At 49.4% G+C, this 18,010-nt stretch overlaps 2 protein-coding genes across 4 annotated transcripts in view; one reads left to right on the forward strand and one right to left on the reverse strand.

Annotated features, from left to right (window-relative positions):
* The first annotated feature begins 9,778 nt into the window (after nt 1-9,778).
* Chpf2 (chondroitin polymerizing factor 2) lies at nt 9,779-17,807 on the forward strand. Of its 2 annotated transcripts, none has more exons than XR_015046896.1 (5): nt 9,779-11,367; nt 12,519-13,083; nt 13,722-13,904; nt 14,507-16,793; nt 17,063-17,807. XR_015046896.1 is itself a non-coding variant. In XM_085836524.1 (5 exons), exons 2-5 carry the CDS (start codon nt 11,105-11,107, stop codon nt 15,800-15,802), a joined length of 2,307 nt encoding a protein of 768 aa, XP_085692650.1. In that variant the 5' UTR covers nt 9,779-10,187; nt 10,848-11,104; the 3' UTR covers nt 15,803-15,925. The 2 variants fall into 2 exon arrangements, 1 of the variants encoding a protein (XP_085692650.1); XM_085836524.1 differs by lacking the exon at nt 17,063-17,807 and having other exon boundaries at nt 9,779-10,187; nt 10,848-11,367; nt 14,507-15,925.
* Smarcd3 (SWI/SNF related BAF chromatin remodeling complex subunit D3) overlaps nt 16,112-18,010 on the reverse strand; it is a 30,198-nt gene continuing 28,299 nt past the window's right edge. For both annotated transcript variants that reach the window (XM_021164009.3, XM_021164008.3), the window contains exons 9-13: nt 17,349-17,446; nt 17,082-17,217; nt 16,665-16,787; nt 16,456-16,557; nt 16,112-16,242 (exon numbers count right to left, since the gene is read on the reverse strand). In XM_021164009.3, the coding sequence (XP_021019668.1) occupies nt 16,189-16,242; nt 16,456-16,557; nt 16,665-16,787; nt 17,082-17,217; nt 17,349-17,446 (513 nt within the window). In that variant the 3' untranslated portion in view covers nt 16,112-16,188. The remainder of the gene's footprint in view (nt 16,243-16,455; nt 16,558-16,664; nt 16,788-17,081; nt 17,218-17,348; nt 17,447-18,010) is intronic.

Genomic DNA, 18,010 nt, shown 5'->3' on the forward strand with positions numbered 1-18,010 from the left:
GCCGCGAGGGCTTCTGGAAAATGTAGTTCTCAAATCGTAAGAACTTAGGGCGGGACTCTCCTCCGGAACTACCACGATTCCCTGGCGTTGCGCAGTTCTAGTGACGTCATCAGAACGCGCGATGATTCTGGTTGGGGGAGGATTAGAGTCCAAGAGGCCCGTCCTACCAAGCCGGTTTGAAGAACTGAAAACTGCAAATCCCAGATTGCTCCTCCGAGAGGTGGGCTGGTCTCCCAAACGATACCCCACCCCTAGCAGATAAATTTACCAGGCTGCTCTACTGGTTTAACCAGCAGGAAGTGCAACTAAGTTTCCCGGCAAGCGTCCTAAGAGTGCGAGACCAAACAATGAGAGAAGAGAGTTAGAAGGTGGAGGGGAAAGAAGAGTGAGTTGCTGCTGGGCAGAGGTGGCTCTGAAAGTGAAGTAACCCTTTGTAGACCACGCCAACAGAACTCTGTTCGAAAAAGGCATCCTAGTCTCATGGAACCGAAATTGAGAGCCTCGTCCATCGCTAACCAAACTTTTTGAAAGTGCCAGACGTTGTGCTGAACCCAAGAGTTTCTGGGTTCCACCAGAGCCATGCAAATGTGGTGGAAAAATCTAAAGTAAAGGACCACTTTGCTGAGTTTTAGCTCTATGGAAACTTAGCTGTGACTTGTTTCATTTCCTTTGAGTCTCACTGTCTAAAATCTAAAGCAGACTTAGTGTTAGGAACATTATAAACTAGATCTGTAGCCTCATACACAAAACAACTCTACGACCCTTGCTACCTGTCCAGGGTCCTGTCCACTGGTGTGTCATCATTGATGACACAGAAGGAAGCAAACTTAATGCCCCTGAGTGCATTCTCAGAAAGTGACCCCCTTTTCGTCTAAGGTCACCATGTTCCCAAAGCTAAATAGAAATTAGGCGTGAAGATCATTGAGGGTGGACATCACAAGCAGCTTCAGAGCCTGCCCCCTGTGTCTTTGGCAGCACAGTAATTTTAAGATGAAAACGGGCTAAAGAGATGGCTCAGCAGTTAAGAGCACTGACTGCTCTTCTAGAGATCCTGAGTTCAATTCCCAGCAACCACATGGTGGCTCACAACCATCTGTAATGAGATCTGATGCCCTCTTCTGGTGTGTCTGAAGACAGCTACAGTGTACTCATATACATAGATAAATAAATGAAAGAAAAGGGAGGAAGGTGAAAGGAGGCTTTGTTTCACACACAGCTTTAAAAAAAAGAAAAAGGAAATTCAAATGGGCCTGCCAATTGCCTAGACAGGAAACTGCTGCTGCTAAGGAATTTGTCTGTTCCAGAAACGAAGCACTAGTATAAAACCCACGTGACCGTTGTCCATTCCTACCAATGAGAAACATTTTCTTGGTCCACTGTGCACCTCTGCCTTTGAGGGTGTCCTCATTTTACTCTATGGTAAACTCTGTCTTCACTACTCAGTGCCTCATTGGAATTTATTCAGCAGAGATGGCAATGACTGGAAAGCCTAAGGGAGTCAGAATAAGATCCCTGACAGACACAAAACACTAATCTTGCCTCTCTTCCCCCAACAGTAGAAGCAGTTCTCCTCTGCTAGAATTTAGAGTTCAGAGTTAAGTCATTTAAATACCACTGACCATGTTCCTAGAATAACCTCCACCAGTTGAGTAGTACTATTGATATTTCACACAATTGGCATGAGCATACACAGATTACAAAGTAGCAAGGAACTTTATTCAAAGGCCAAGTAATATCACAGATGAGAAATGCAGTCAGTCTTGACCACAGGGCACATGAGTAAGTGTCCTCGAGTCTGATGCTTCATTTCATGAAGTCTAAGGAAAAGAGAGGCTGCTTACTACAGAGGGTAATATGAATGGTTCTCTACTGTAACAGACAGATTTGACTTACACAAGCTTTTGCTCACTACATGTGTCCTTTCCCATGATGCATTCAATCTTTAAAATTGTACTTTATTATTATTATTATTATTTCTATACCACATGCACATTGATGTCAGACAATAGCAATTGATTGAATTGATTCTGTCCTTCAATTAGAATCAAACTCAGGTAATCAAGCTTTGTTGGCAAGAGTTTTGTTGTTGTTGTTGTTGGGTTTTTAACCTGCTAAGCTGTCTTGCGAACCCTTTAAAATGTCTTATTTATTTGTGTGTGTGGTGTATGCTCAAATGTATCTATGGGTCTGTGCACCCATTTGTGTGTGGAAGCCAAAGGAGGATTTTCAGTGTACTGTTTTGTCACCCTTTGCCTTATTCCCTTGAGACAAGGTCTCTCACTGAACCTGGAGCTAGGCTGGCAGCCAGCAATCCTCCTGCCTCCACACCACCCTTCATAGCACTAAGGTTACAGCCATGTGATTTCCTTTTTATATGAGCTCTGAGACTTTGAACTCAAGTCATGTTTATGTGGTAAGTGCTGTTAAATCCTGAGCCATGTCCCCAGACTTCTGCATCTGATTTATTTATATGCAATCCCAAGTGTGTGTAGGCACAGAATAGTAGTAGAATGTCAAAGGACACAGTTTCTCCTATTGCACATGCACGGAAAACTAGTTCAGATCAGATTATCCCATCTCTCTTGTTTTCAGGATGTGTCCCAAGACGTGTTAGAATAGAAATGAGGCATTATCAAGGGGTCATTAAGGAATATAACTTATTGCCATTATTTAAAGTTGGTATACCTACAGGCCAATACAGACTAGGTTCCCAGATTTTCAACGATGTCTCTGTGCATGGTATAGGCAGGTAGGGATTCTAGGCTGCCCAGTGAATTGTTAGAAGATTGATGGTCTGAACCAAGTGGAGTGTGAGGGTGCTGAGCTATGTTTGCCTGGCTTGTTACTAATCAAGCTCACATGGAGTTTCAGTACTTACAAGTTACTCCTTGACTCCTGAGAAAGCTCTTAAGGATGAAGACTTATTAAAAAGAGCATATACCGGCAGGGCAATGGTGGTGCACACCTTTAATCCCAGCACTCTTGGGAACCCTGTAAGTTCAAGGCCAGCCTGGTCTACAGAGCAAGTTCAAAGACTGCCAGGGCTACCCAGAGATCCTGTCTCAAAACAGAGATAGATAGATAGATAGATAGATAGATAGATAGATAGATAGATAGATACCCAGAGATCCTGTCTCAAAACAGAGATAGATAGATAGATAGATAGATAGATAGATAGATAGATAGATAGATGGATAGCTACCCAGAGATCCTGTCTCAAAACAGAGATAGATAGATAGATAGATAGATAGACAGACAGACAGACATACAGATAGGGAGCTCGCACTGGCTGCACAGAATGAGTTTTATTGTCGTATCTCTACATATGTGATAACATGTATTATCATTCTTCTTCATTTTTCTTGCCCCATGTATTAGTCAGGGTTCTCTAGAGTCACAGAACTTATGGATAGTCTCTATATAGTAAAAGAATTTATTGATGACTTACAGTCTGCAGTCCAATTCCCAACAATGGTTCAGTCGATGGAAGTCCAAGGATCTAGCAGTTACTCAGTCTCACACAGCAAGCAGGCGAAGGAGCAAGAGCTAGACTCCCTTCTTCCAATGTCCTTATATTGTCTCCAGCAGAAGGTGTAGCCCAGATTAAAGGTGTGTTCCACCACACCTTTAATCCCAGATGAAAGGTGTAGCCCAGATTAAATCTCCTTAAACTCGGAGATTTAATCTTCTGGAATCCATAGCCACTATGGCTCAAGATCTCCATACCAAGATCCAGATAAGGATCTCCAAGCCTCCAGATAAGGGTCACTGGTGAGCCTTCCAATTCTGGATTGTAGTTCATTCCAAATATAGTCAAGTTGACAACCAGGAATAGCCACTACACCCCACATCTTTTTTTATTTTTATTAAAGATTTTATTTATTTATTATATGTAAGTACACTGTAGCTGTCTTCAGATCTCATTATGGATGTAAGACACCATGTGGTTTCTGGGATTTGAACCCAGGACCTCTGGAAGAACAGTCAGTGCTCTTACCTGCTGAGCCATCTCACTAGCCCCCTTATCCCACATCTTAACCCCTGCAACCTTTATGCTTTTTTATCCGTTTGTATGCTTTGTGCCATGCTAAGGATTGAACTGAGGGCCCTGTGTTTGCTCCACCTATATCTACAATTGAGCTTCCATCCCAGTGCATGTACATCCACGTCCACACATAATTGGAGATGATCCTTGTAACTCGGCCTCCGAAGTAGACAAGATGACTGACATTATGAACCTGTGTGACCAGGGTTTGTTTTTCTCAGGATCTTGAATATAGCCTATGCCTTAAACTGTATAGAGCAGGATGACCTGGAACTTGTGACCCTCCTATACCTCACGAGTGCTGGGATTATGTGCACGAGCTCCTATGCCCATGTTTATACATACTGGAGATCAAACCCAGGGGTCCATGATTACCAGACAATCCCTCTAACAACTGAGTCATCTCAGCCCTCCTCTCTTTTTAAATTTAGATTTTAATACGAAAAACTTAAATATTTGTCTTTCTAAATCTTGCTTATTCTGCTTAATATGATCTTCAGTTCCACCCGATTTCTTTTTTTTTTTTTTTTTTTTTTTTTTGGTTTGGTTTTTTGAGACAGGGTTTCTCTGTGTAGCCTTGGCTGTCCTGGAACTCACTTTGTAGACCAGGCTGGCCTGGAACTCAGAAATCCGCCTGCCTCTGCCTCCCGAGTGCTGGGATTAAAGGTGTGCACCACCACGCCCGGCTCCACCCAATTTCTTACAAACAATATAATCACATGCTTCTTTAAGACTAAATAATACTCCACTGTGGGAATATATCCCATGTATTGTGTCCATTTTGTCACTGCTGAGGCAATTATCACTAGGCAGACTCCATGAATTGGCTACTGTGGATAATTCCAGCAAACCTCCGTGTCTTTGCTTTTGCTTCAGGCAGTTTTGTTTGGGACAAAGGCAGAAAGCAGCCACATTTTTCACCAAAACATCAGAAGAACAGTCTCTAGCCCACATAATATTCTCTTCTGAAACCTCTTGAGTGGCCTCCTGCACAGTTCCAATCACCTCAGCACCAGTCTTCGATGTTTTTACTAGAATGGCCCATTTAGCAGCACTTAAGATCACTCAACTGCTTTTTAAATCCAAAGTTCCAAAGTCCACACTCCTTTAAACAAAAGTATGGTCAGGCCTATTAAAGCAATATCCCGGGCTGGTGAGATGGCTCAGCGGTTAAGATCACTGACTGCTCTTCCAAACGTCCTGAGTTCAAATCCCAGCAACCACATGGTGGCTCACAACCATCCGTAACGAAATCTGATGCTCTCTTCTGGAGTGTCTGAAGACAGATACGGTGTACTTACATATAATAAATAAATAAAAATTAAAAAAAGCGCCGGGCGGTGGTGGCGCACGCCTTTAATCCCAGCACTTGGGAGGCAGAGGCAGGCGGATTTCTGAGTTCGAGGCCAGCCTGGTCTACAAAGTGAGTTCCAGGACAGCCAGGGCTATACAGAGAAACCCTGTCTCGAAAAACCAAAAAAAAAAAAAAAAAAAATTAAAAAAAGCAATATCGCAGTCCCTGATACTAACTTCTGTCTTAGTTAGGCTTCCATTACTGTGAAGAGACACCATGACCTCAACAACTCTTTTTATTTTAAGATTCATTTATTATTATATGTAATTACATTGTAACTGTTTTCAGACACACCAGAAGAGGGCACCAGATCTCGTTATGAATGGTTGTGAGCCACCACGTGGTTTCTAGAATTTGAACTCAGGACCTTCTGAAGAGCAGTTGGTGCTCTTACCCACTGAGCCATCTCTCCAGCCACAGCAAATCTTATAAAGAAAAGCATTTAATTTTTTCAGCACGCAGGCAGACATGGTGCCAGAGAGAGAGCTGAGAGTTCTACATGAGCTACTAGGTCTGATTGGAGTGTCTGAGACCTCAAAGCCCAGCCCCTAGTGACACACCCTAGTATGTCACACCCTACCCCATAATGGCGCAGCCCCTAGTAACGCACTTCTTCCAACAGAGCATACCCACTCCAACAAGGCTACACGTCCTAATAATGCCACGCCCTATGGAGCTGTGGTGGTGGTGGGGTCATTTCTATTCAAACCACGACTCTAGATATACAGCTATTTCTGTTATATGGTAGCTTTGGGTCCTTTATACACATACCCAGGAGTGGTATATTAAGATCTGCTTTCAGATTTTTGAGGAACTTCCATACTGAGCTCCCATTGGTTAGGCTACATTTCTCCAACAATATGTAAATGGATAAGGAAGCAGGTAAGAGATTATAAGACAATATTATTTATTTATTTATTTATTTATTTATTTAATGTGATTACATTGTTGCTCTCTTTAGACACACCAGAAGGGGACATCAGATCCCATTACAGATGGTTGTGAGCCACCATGTCGTTGCTGGGAATTGAACTCAGGACCTCTGGAAGAGCAGTCAGTGCTCTTAACCACTGAGCCATCTCTCCGACCCCAAGATTTATTTTTTGAGAATAATAATTCATTATACAGTTTGTATCAGAACATTTGATTTCCCCTGCAAATTCTGAGGTGGTTGTTGTTACCATGTTACCATTCTATCCACAAGCTCAGGCTCAGGGCCTGTTTAAAAAAAAAAAAAAAAAAAACAAGCAGAAAAACCGCTGCTGCTTAGAGGCAGTACAGGCATCGAGGCTGGGATTGTCTGGTTCTCTACCCTCAGGTCCATCAGGGACAATCACAGCTGTGATGAGAAAACAATTGACAGGCAGAGTCTTCTTCACCACAGTTAGCATCTGGGGGCACTTGCTAACTACTTGGGTATTTTGTCCTTCCCACCCATAGTTGAGATCTTGTGCATGGATAAGTGCTGGGAGCGAGAGGAGAGGAAATGAAGGCTAATAAGAAAGAGTTACTTACAAAAAGCCACAGCTCAGCAAGAACTGGTTTATTGGTTCACATTTGTCCTGTTTGGTTTTTTTTTTTTTTTTTTTTTTGTCAACTTGATACCAGCTGGGGCCATCTGGGAAGAGGGATCCTCAGGTGAGAAAACTGGCCTATAGGCAAGTCTGTGGGGGCAATTTCTTGATTAGTGATAATGTGGGGGAGAGCCCAGTCCACCGTGCCAGTGTCTAGTGCCCAGTGTCAAACATCCCTAGACAGGTGATCTGGAGTTCTATCAGGAAGCAGGCTGAGCAAGTCATGGGGAGCAAGCTTGTAAGCAGCCTTCCTGCATGACCTCTGCATCAGCTCCTGCGTGCAGGTTCCAGCCTTGGCTTCCACTGATAATAAAATTTGACCTATAATCCAAGTAAACCCTTTCCTCTGCCAAGCTGCTTTTGCTCATTGGTGTTTTATCACAGCAACAGAAAGCAAACTAGGACAGCATTCAAAGCTAGCCACATTTTTAAGACATTGTCTAAAAACTAAAGTAAACTAGACAAAAAAAAAAAAAAACAAACAAAAAAAACCAAACAACCAAACACGAACTAATAGAAAATACATGAAGAAACAGAGGAAGGGAATGTCTAGACCAGTATTACCTAAGAAGTTAGTGACTAAGAAGTGTCTAGAAGCCGGGCGTGGTGGCGCACACCTTTAATCCCAGCACTCGGGAGGCAGAGGCAGGCGGATTTCTGAGTTCCAGGCTAGCCTGGTCTACAGAGTGAGTTCCAGGACAGCCAGGGCTACACAGAGAAACCCTGTCTCAAAAAAACAAAAAAACAAACAAACAAACAAAAAAGTGTCTAGAAGTATAGTGCCCAGTGTCACAGTGTCTGTAAGTAGCTCTGATGGCTCATGTTGCTTGTCAGCTTGACAGAAACTAGAGTAATCTACTAGACAAAAATACTGTAAGGGACTGTGTTGGATAGGCCTATTGATGTGGGAAGGCCCACCTCCAAGTAGGTGGTAGTGTTCCCTGGACTTGGGTCTTGAACTGCAGGGAAAGGGGAAAGGCGGCTGAACACCTGCACTCAACGCCCTTTCTTTCCTGGTGCAGTGTGATCAGCTCCCTGAAGCCCCCACTGCCAGACTGACTGAACACTGGAGCAATGAATTAAAACAAACCAATCACAGCAGCAGGGAAAGTGCTTAACACAGAAGATGCAAGGTCCCTGAAATACAGCTACTCAGAAGTCCTTATGCACATGGAATAAACTACACAAGTTCTTTCACCAAGGACCGTCTGAGAGTGGCTGTTTTTACTGAGTGTAACACTTGTGGAAGGGTTCTCTTTCCCAAAGCATTCATTGCTGGACCTTGGCTGTCCAGACTCACGCTGCTGCTGACTCTGCCCCGGTCACTGTTGCTGCCTCTGTAGCTGGACCTAGGCTATCTGCCCAGTGCAAGCTGCCCAAACCTCATCTCTTCTCTTCTGAGAGCTGTAACACTTCTGGCATTCCTGGCTGGACCCAGGCCCCCTGGAACCTATCCATCTTGGTTCTGCCTACAGACTGGTGACCCCAGCACTTTCGAGACTTAGGTAGGAAGATGGCTGTGATTTCAAGATCAGCCTGATCTACATAGCAAGACCTTGTCTCAAGGAAACAAAACAAGTGATACACGTTATAACTGTAAAACATGGCTAGGATTTCAGTTTGCATATGGAAAAATGTAAAACGTCAGTTCAGTAGCTTTTCATATTGCTTATATGTTGAATTGATATTTTATTTATACCTAATACAATAAAATATTAAATATTTTATACCTAATGTGTGTGTTTATTAAATATATTTATACCTAATACAATAAAATATTAAGTTAATTCCACCTGCTCCTTTTAGTTTAATAATTGTGGCTATAGTCAGGTGTGCTGGTACATGATTGTGATCCCAGCACTGAAAGGCAGGAGCAGATGGATCTGTGAGTTTAAGGTCAAAGTCAGATGGCCAGACCCAATGTCAAAAATAAAGCAATAGCCAGGCGGGGTGGCCACGCCTTTAATCCCAGCACTTGGGAGGCAGAGGCAGGCGGTTTTGAGTTCGAGGCCAGCCTGGTGAAACCCTGTCTCGAAAAAACAGAGAGAGAGAGAGAGAGAGAGAGAGAGAGAGAGATTGTCATGAATGTGACAGTACAAATGTATTCTGAACACTGACATACATCTATAAATGATAAAAGTTCTCCAAAGTGGTAGCTTTGTACATCCCAAGACTGACAATCTTCCTTCCGTCCAAGTGAGTTGTTTCTTACAGATGTAGCATAGGGAAGGTGTGGTACACACCTTTAACAATAGTGTGGTATCAGAGGACAACTTGATGGAGTCAGTTTTCTCTTTTCACCAGACATGGAACTCAGATTATCAGTCTCAGTGGCAACCACCTTCACATGGTGAGTCACCTGACTGGTGCTTAACTCCGTACTTTTCTGCCTTGAGACACCAGAGTGTGTTAGTATCCATGGCTTCTTTCAAGCGATTCTCACCGCCTTAGAACTACTGAGTTCTAGGTTAGCCCAGGTCTGTTCGTTCCCTCATGAGCCCAGGTCACACGTCCCTCATCCTTTTACCTAGTAGAGTTACGTGTTGAAAATTTAGTAGAGAAACATTTCTTGAGCCGCTAAATAGGCGCTGGTGTTGCGTGGCCGGTTTAGGTGAAGCGTGCTCAGAAAAGGGGAGGGCATCTTTCTTTAGCGCTAACAGGGTTGAGATGAATTGGGGAGCGTCTCTGGTGCAGACGGGATTCACTCACCGTGGCGCTAGGAGCCATGGCGTTGGAATCCAGAGGTGCAGCAGCAACCATAGAGAGCGATTGTAAGGAGCGAGGGGCCGGATGCGGTCACCATAGAGACGGGAGACTGACAGGCAGCGGAAGAGGAAGCCGAGGGCTGGGTTGTGAGGTGGCAGCGGCAGCAAAGCGGAGCTCCTCGGCCCGCCACAGGGTGGGCTCACCCGCGAGGCGGCTCCGTCTGCCGTGGGGCTTGGGTGTTACTGTTCCCCTGCCCGGCAGGACCTGAGAACCTGCTCGGTCCTGCTGTCCGCCGCGAGCTCCCCTCCACCGCCGGAGTTCGCAGAGCAATCCAGCTGGACGCCAGGCCTTTTCTGCAGTCGTGGGACGTAGGCGATTAATTTCTGTCTCCAGACGGCCGGCTAGGACTCGCTCTGTCCCTTCTTCTGGGGGCTGGCACGGTGCTGTGGTCGCCAAGGGAATAATAGGGCACTGGCTGGCGCCCTATTGGAAGGTGCCCTGTTGGAAGGTGGTGAGCCTCTGCTGGCCTTCCCAGACCCCCGCGTTTTTCTAACTGCTGCTGTCTCCCGGCTTGCTTTTGCTTTATTCGGCTTTGTTTGATAACGTTACTCTAGCCACAGCAAGAGTGTCTGTAATTTGTCTCCTGCTGTTCTTAGATATGTGGGCAGCATAGCTTTGCAGGACGAGTAGGATGGCCAGCAAAATGGCTCCATCAGCCATTGCGCTCCTCTGAGAGGCCAGCTGTGCTGAGTCACTGTGACTGCTCACCTCATTTGGGTGGGCAGGTGGGTGGGCACCATTCATAGCTGGTGATCTTATCTGACAAGGAGGGGATTTCTGGAGTCTGTGGCTCTCTTTGACACTCAAGAGCGGGGTGGAAGGAGGCGCTGACCCCTTCTTTAGTGCTCGCCTGCAGCAGCGGTAGGTCAGCAGTCCCTCTGGGGCCTGAGGAGACATAGTGGGCCAGGATAGTTGCAGCATGGCACAGGGTGTCTGAGGCAGGCCCTTTGGTCAGACTGTTGTTTGAATGGCGCATGCACTTTGCCCTAAGCTCCGTGTCACTGGGTGCTGCTGACTTGGATTAGGCCCATGTTTCAAATGGCTGTAGACCTTCTGGGGTTAGGTTTGGCAGTACTGCACTTTCTTTTTTCTTTTTCCTGGACTACAGACTGCAATCCCCGTAAGGAGTGGCATTGTTCACATAGACATTAGTATTTTACTGAGGGTATCAGCACCATGGCCACTGAAGACCAGACATAGGATTGGGAAGACTTGGTGGGGATGCTGGGCTCCTTTTTCTGTTGCTGACCTCATTGACTCCGGGTTCTCTGGGTAAAACCGTGGGCTACTGCTGGCTTGTGGCCCATCAATCTACTCATCCTTGAGACTGTGCCCCTGGGGCGCCCTGTGTCAGGGCTTGCCACCATGCGACTGAGCTCCCTGCTGGCTCTGCTGCGGCCAGTGCTCCCCCTCATCCTAGGACTGTCTCTGGGATGCAGCCTGAGCCTCCTGCGGGTTTCCTGGATCCAGGGTGAGGGAGAAGATCCCTGTGTAGAGGCTGTGGGGAAGCCAGGAGGGCCACAGAATCCAGACTCAAAAAATGGGCTTGACCAAGGCGATGAAGACTTCAGACCCAGGATTGTGCCTTACTACAGGGATCCTAACAAGCCCTACAAGAAAGTGCTCAGGTGAGGGTGACTGCATAGTCCTCAGCACTGACACTCAGGTGAGGGTGACTGTGCATAGTCCTCCAGCACTGACGTTCAGGTGAGGGTGATTGTGCATAGTCCTCCAGCACTGATGCTCAGGTGAGGGTGACTGCATAGTCCTCAGCACTGACACTCAGGCAAGGGTGACTGTGCATAGTCCTCAGCACTGACGCTCAGGTGAGGGTGATTGTGCATAGTCCTCAGCACTGACACTCAGACAAGGGTGACTGTGCATAGTCCTCCAGCACTGATGCTCAGGTGAGGGTGATTGTGCATAGTCCTCAGCACTGACACTCAGGCAAGGGTGACTGTGCATAGTCCTCCAGCACTGACGCTCAGGTGAGGGTGATTGTGCATAGTCCTCAGCACTGACACTCAGGCAAGGGTGACTGTGCATAGTCCTCCAGCACTGACGCTCAGGTGAGGGTGATTGTGCATAGTCCTCAGCACTGACACTCAGGCAAGGGTGACTGTGCATAGTCCTCCAGCACTGATGCTCAGGTGAGGGTGATTGTGCATAGTCCTCAGCACTGACGCTCAGGTGAGGGTGACTGCATAGTCCTCCAGCGCTGATACTCAGGTGAGGGTGACTGCATAGTCCTCAGCACTGACGCTCAGGTGAGGGTGACTGTGCATAGTCCTCAGCACTGATGCTCAGGTGAGGGTGACTGCATAGTCCTCAGCACTGACGCTCAGGTGAGGGTGACTGTGCACAGTCCTCAGCACCAGCCCTCACTCTAGAGCTGTTTGCTGCTGTGTTTATGTTGCTACTCAGTGTTAGTTTCCTGGAAGCACTTGTCTTATTTCCTATCTTAGTTTGCTCCTATTTTATCCCTCCCCAAGTCTGAGAGCGTCTTACCCATTGGTGTTAATGTTCACTGTTCTTGAACAGAGCTGTACCTGCACCAACCTACTAAATAGACCTGAGTAGAGCCTGTCTCCACGTAGCCAAGTCCAGCCTCATCCACTCAGTGGGCACTCACCCCGGTAGCTAGTTATTAGTGATGAGGGAGGGGGTCTCTCCCCTTTCCCAATGCACTCCTTTATTCCTAGGGAATGTATGTGCTAGGCTGGTACATGCTCCCTTAATGACTCAGGAGCTGACCCCTTATCTTCTGGTCTTTCCGTAGGACTCGGTATATACAGACAGAGCTGGGCTCTCGTGAGCGCCTGCTGGTGGCTGTCCTGACTTCTCGAGCCACACTGTCCACCCTGGCCGTCGCGGTTAACCGTACAGTAGCACATCACTTCCCTCGGTTACTCTACTTCACGGGGCAGCGAGGGGCCCGGGCTCCTGCAGGGATGCAGGTGGTGTCTCATGGAGATGAGCGGCCTGCCTGGCTCATGTCAGAGACCCTGCGCCACCTTCACACACACTTTGGGGCAGACTATGACTGGTTCTTCATCATGCAGGACGACACATATGTGCAGGCCCCCAGATTGGCAGCTCTTGCTGGTCACCTTAGCATCAACCAAGACCTGTACTTAGGCCATGCAGAGGAATTCATTGGTACAGGAGAGCAGGCCCGGTACTGCCATGGGGGCTTTGGCTACCTGTTGTCACGGAGTCTCCTATTGCGCTTGCGGCCACATCTGGATGGCTGCCGAGGGGACATTCTCAGTGCCCGGCCTGATGAATGGCTTGGCCGCTGCCTCATCGACACTCTGGGCATCGGCTGTGTCTCACAGCACCAGGTGACAGCCCCTTCAAGGCAGTCCCAGTCCCCTAAAGGTTGGCAGTGACTGAATGATTGCTGTCCAAACTGAATTCTCCAGACATCCCTTTTGTCCTTCCCAGAGGCCAGCTTGCCCCTTCTGCTCTCCCTTGCTCACCTTACAGCCCTGGGGCCATCAAAAGTGTGAATTTTTAGGGACCCCTGAACAAGCCAGGGAGAGGTGCCTGAAGTCATCAACCTCCCTGCCTGCCATCCCCCACCCCGTTTTCCACACCCAGTGTACATCACAATTAAGGACAAGGTGAAAATGTTCTAGAGTTCACCACCCTAGCCCCACCCCCACCCCCAGGTGGAAAGCTCTACCATAGAAGGCTGACATCCCAGGGGCGAGACATCTCCCATACCTGCCTGCTGGGATGTCCTACAGCTGTATTCTCATTGGGCAGTGCGGTTCTTGGGGAAAGAGGAGGCCCTTAGTTGCCCAATTGCCTTATTTCCAAAATGTGGGCATTAGAAGCAGGAATGACGGTTAGGGGTCCACTGCTTCTCGGTCCCTTCTAGAGCGGTGGTGGTGACAGGTGTGAGAGCTAAGGAGACCGAGGCTTTGGGGACCACAGCTTATGTGTGCAGCATTGATTGTCTGATTGGTCCCTCTAGGGGCAACAGTATCGCTCCTTCGAACTGGCCAAGAATAGGGACCCCGAGAAGGAGGGGAGCCCTGCTTTCCTGAGTGCCTTCGCCGTTCACCCGGTCCCCGAGGGCACCCTCATGTACCGGCTCCACAAACGCTTCAGCGCTCTGGAGTTGGAGCGGGCTTACAGTGAAATAGAACAACTGCAGGTGAGCCCCTGCAGTGAGCTGTGCCCGAGGGCCATGGCTGGGAGCTTAGAGGGGTCCTGGGGAGGCCAGGGCTAGGGTGGAGAGAGCCTAATCATCCATCCCAGGGACAAGGGGCCCTGGGGTCCAGGGCACCGTACAGTAAACTCTGGCTCGTCAAATCTGTAGGTAAACTCCCAGCAGCTTACTTAAACTACATTAGTGCTCTGCCCAGAGAGAGACAGGCAGCAGCGTTCTAGGCGTCTAGAATTGTGCTAAAGGCCCAAAAGATAGAAGGGAGGGGAATTCTGTAGTGTGGGGGTCATCAGAAGTGGGGTATAGATCTGATAGGTAGGTCAGAGGATCGTGAAGAGGCTGTTGGTCCTGTGAGCGCGGGATTGAAAGTGTATTGAACTGTGTATTTTGAGATCTGCTTCCTTTTGCCAAGCAGATGGTCCTGGCGGCAGTTGTGAAGGTGGGCATTCCTCACCTCCCTTCTGTATTTTAGATTATGACAGTTATGGGCAAAGGACTCGGTGGTTAGCCAGGCTCTGCTGATGGAGCCCCAGAGCCTGGGCATGATCTCAGAACCAGCACTAATGTTGGCTGCATTCTCTCCAACTTAGGCCCAGATCCGGAACCTGACGGTGCTGACCCCGGAGGGGGAGGCAGGGCTAAGCTGGCCTGTTGGGCTCCCAGCCCCTTTCACTCCACACTCTCGCTTCGAGGTGCTGGGCTGGGACTACTTCACGGAGCAGCACACTTTCGCCTGTGCAGACGGAGCTCCCAAGTGTCCCCTGCAGGGGGCTAGCAGGGCAGATGTAGGGGACGCCGTGGACACGGCTCTGGAGCAGCTCAATCGGCGCTATCAGCCCCGCCTGCGCTTCCAGAAGCAGCGGCTTCTCAATGGCTACCGGCGCTTTGACCCTGCAAGGGGCATGGAATATACCCTCGACTTGCTGCTGGAAGCTGTGACTCAGCGAGGGCACAGGCGCTCCCTGGCCCGCAGAGTGAGCCTGCTGAGGCCACTGAGCAGAGTGGAAATCCTGCCCATGCCCTATGTCACCGAGGCTACCCGGGTGCAGCTAGTGCTGCCACTCCTGGTGGCTGAAGCTCCAGCCGCCTTGGCTTTTCTTGAGGCCTTTGCTGCCAGTGTTCTGGAGCCTCGAGAACATGCATTGCTCACCCTGTTGTTGGTCTATGGGCCCCGGGAAGGCCGAGGGGGCCCCGACCCATTTCTCGGAGTGAAGGCTGCAGCAGCTGAGTTAGAACGACGGTACCCAGCGGCGAGGCTGGCCTGGCTTGCGGTGCGAGCAGAGGCCCCTTCGCAGGTGCGACTCATGGATGTCATCTCCAAGAAACACCCTGTGGACACACTGTTCTTCCTTACCACCGTGTGGACAAGACCTGGGTCGGAAGTCCTCAACCGCTGCCGCATGAATGCAATCTCGGGCTGGCAGGCCTTCTTTCCAGTCCACTTTCAGGAGTTCAACCCTGCTCTGTCACCACAGAGATCTCCCCCAGGTGTCCCTGGGGCTGATCCCCCCTCCCCTGGTGTGGACCCTTCTAGGGGGGCTCCGGTTGGGGGCAGATTTGACCGGCAGGCATCAGCAGAGGGCTGCTTCTACAATGCTGACTATCTGGCAGCCCGCGCCCGGCTGGCTGGTGAACTGGCAGGCCAGGAAGAGGAGGAAGCCCTGGAGGGGCTGGAGGTGATGGATGTTTTCCTCCGGTTCTCAGGGCTCCACCTCTTTCGAGCCGTAGAGCCAGGGCTGGTGCAGAAGTTCTCTCTGCGGGACTGTAGCCCCCGGCTCAGTGAGGAACTGTACCACCGTTGTCGCCTCAGCAATCTGGAGGGGCTGGGGGCCCGTACCCAGCTAGCCATGGCTCTGTTTGAACAGGAACAGGCCAACAGCACTTAGCCTCCCCACCCCTGCATTTGCCATAGCCCCGGGAAGGGCAAGGCAAGGTGACGGACAGATGGAGGGCTTGCCACTGTATTTTTTTAAAAATAAGAAATGTTATTAAACGTATCTTCTGCCAAACTGTTTTTAGGTCTAGGGAGAGGGGTAAGAAGAAGAATCTGTGGTAGGGTTGTGGAGAATTTGTCTGCCGGCTTCCACTGCCTTCCCCTTCTCTTCCTCCTTCCCATCCCCGTCCACAATGACCACAAGGCTGCTGTCTGTTACGTGACCTTTAATCCATCCAGCCCTCCCCACCTTCCGCACAGCGCGAGAGGGGGAGTCCAGAGCCCAGGGCCTGTGCTGGGCGGAGTGGCTGGTCCACCCTGACGCTTGTTCACGGGCTCCTAGGTGTTGCGCACGACCAGCGACTGTTCCAGCTCCTGCCTGCGCTGCTGGATCTTTAGAGGAAGTGTGAGCGGGGGCAGGGTTACAGTGATCCTGGTGAGTGACCAGGGGTACCCCATCCTGGCACCCCTTCCCTGGAAGAGTCTGGGAACCAGGAGACTACTGCATGGGGGTGTAGGGTGGTGGACAAGTAACTGTGGCCAGGTGAGAGGCAAGGCTGCTAGGACTGAGGGAGAGGGAGCCTCGGGTTCCAGGGCCCCCATTACCTTACAGTAGAAGTAGCGGCTAACAGCTTCCTGGGACCAGGGCTGGTGGTAGAACTCAGCCCTGCGTTCTTCCTCGGGGTTCCCTGCCACATCTGTCATCACCTGGGAGGGAGCACGGGGCCTGTGGTGAGTCCCCCTGAGGTGCATGCCCATCTGCCCCAGCCCGTGTGCTTGTCTTCACATCAGTGCTCCCGGAGCCCCGTCTTCACCTTGAGATCACGGCTCTGGGAGCGGAGCAGGTCTTGGACGTAGCCTTTGGGGTCTCTGGAGAAACTTAGCATGAAGTCCCTCTGGATCTTGAGCTGGTTTATGGACTCAATCGTCTCATGGATCTACAGGTAGAAAGACAATGATTTCCACCTGCCCTGTGCTGCGGGAGAGGGAGAAGGGGGCAGTGTGGGGGGGGGGTGTTGCTTCTCTTGTGAAGGAGAGTTCCCCAGAGCCCTTGCTTCCTCTGAGTTCCGTGAGGGGAGCCGGGTGGGCAGAGCTGACCTTGGAATGAAGTCACCTTCTCACACTAGGGAGGGGCTGCATGTGCCCCCTGTCCTAGGCCCATGCTGTGGTCTGAGTGCTTTGTCCTCTCTCTTGGTTTAATGCCCCACTCCAGCTCTGGGCTCAGGCCTCACCTTACTGTCCAGAGCACTGATCTCCTGCTGGTTGGCCGTGGACAGGAGGAAGCTACTCATCTGCCCCTTCAGTGGTTCCTCCACCTCCACATCTATGTCATAGCACGCTGTCTTCTTCTGGTCGGATGGGTCCACGCTGCCAGAGAAGTCCAGCCTCTGATGTCCATGGTACACCACGGAAGCCCAGGGCTAGGGCTGGGGAGGGTACATGAGGAGGGGAGCAGGGAGCTAAACTCCCTGTCTGCGGGGAAGGCTGGGCCACCTCACCTGATGACGTGGTTGATCACAATTGGGTCTGGGGGCAGCAGCAGGGCTGTGAGGCGCTGGGGAATCTCAGAGAACTTTAGGCGGGGACAGTCAAAAATCTGAAGCAGGATAATTGAGAGGGAGATCACTGGTGTGTGTGTTTGAAGACACAGTAGCTAGTAACAATCCTTTCGTTCTGGAAAGACCACAAGAAACTGAGGGCAAGTCAGAATCATGGGTGCTGATGGCAGTGAACCAGGCTGGAGGTAGAGAAAAAGGCATGGCTAATCTCGAGGCCAGTGCAGGGGTCTTAAGTCTGCCACATTCTGTGAGCAAGCTCTTAGTCCCTTCACCTCTAGAATGGGGATATCAACAGCCCCATTGCACGGGTTGTCATGAGAATTAGGTGAACCCGTGTACAACAAGTGTCTGAAGTTTTATGATCAATGCTCAATAAATACCAACTACTCTTTTTCCTTATATCTATCTACTGTGTTTATTTTAAAATACATTAGTAGTAATACTCTCCTTCTGTCAGGTCATTTTTCATCAATTTCATTTTTCCTAGCTGCCAGACATGTGACCGCACAGCGTCCACCACTCCTCACTTCAAAGAGGGCACTCACTCAGACGAGAGGCAGAAAGAATAGCAAAGTGACCCCAAGTCTAGACCAAGACTGGTG

Source organism: Mus caroli, unplaced genomic scaffold (assembly GCF_978045245.1).
Source record: "Mus caroli unplaced genomic scaffold, Mus_caroli_1 scaffold_4, whole genome shotgun sequence".
NCBI classification, from domain to species: domain Eukaryota; kingdom Metazoa; phylum Chordata; class Mammalia; order Rodentia; family Muridae; genus Mus; species Mus caroli.

Coding starts and splice junctions, on each gene's coding strand:
- Chpf2 (XM_085836524.1), top strand. CDS start 11,105: ATGCGACTGAGCTCCCTGCTGGCTCTGCTGCGGCCAGTGCTCCCCCTC. Junction 11,368..12,518: donor CCCTACAAGAAAGTGCTCAG/GTGAGGGTGACT, acceptor GTCTTTCCGTAG/GACTCGGTATATACAGACAG. Junction 13,905..14,506: donor GTGAAATAGAACAACTGCAG/GTGAGCCCCTGC, acceptor TCTCCAACTTAG/GCCCAGATCCGGAACCTGAC.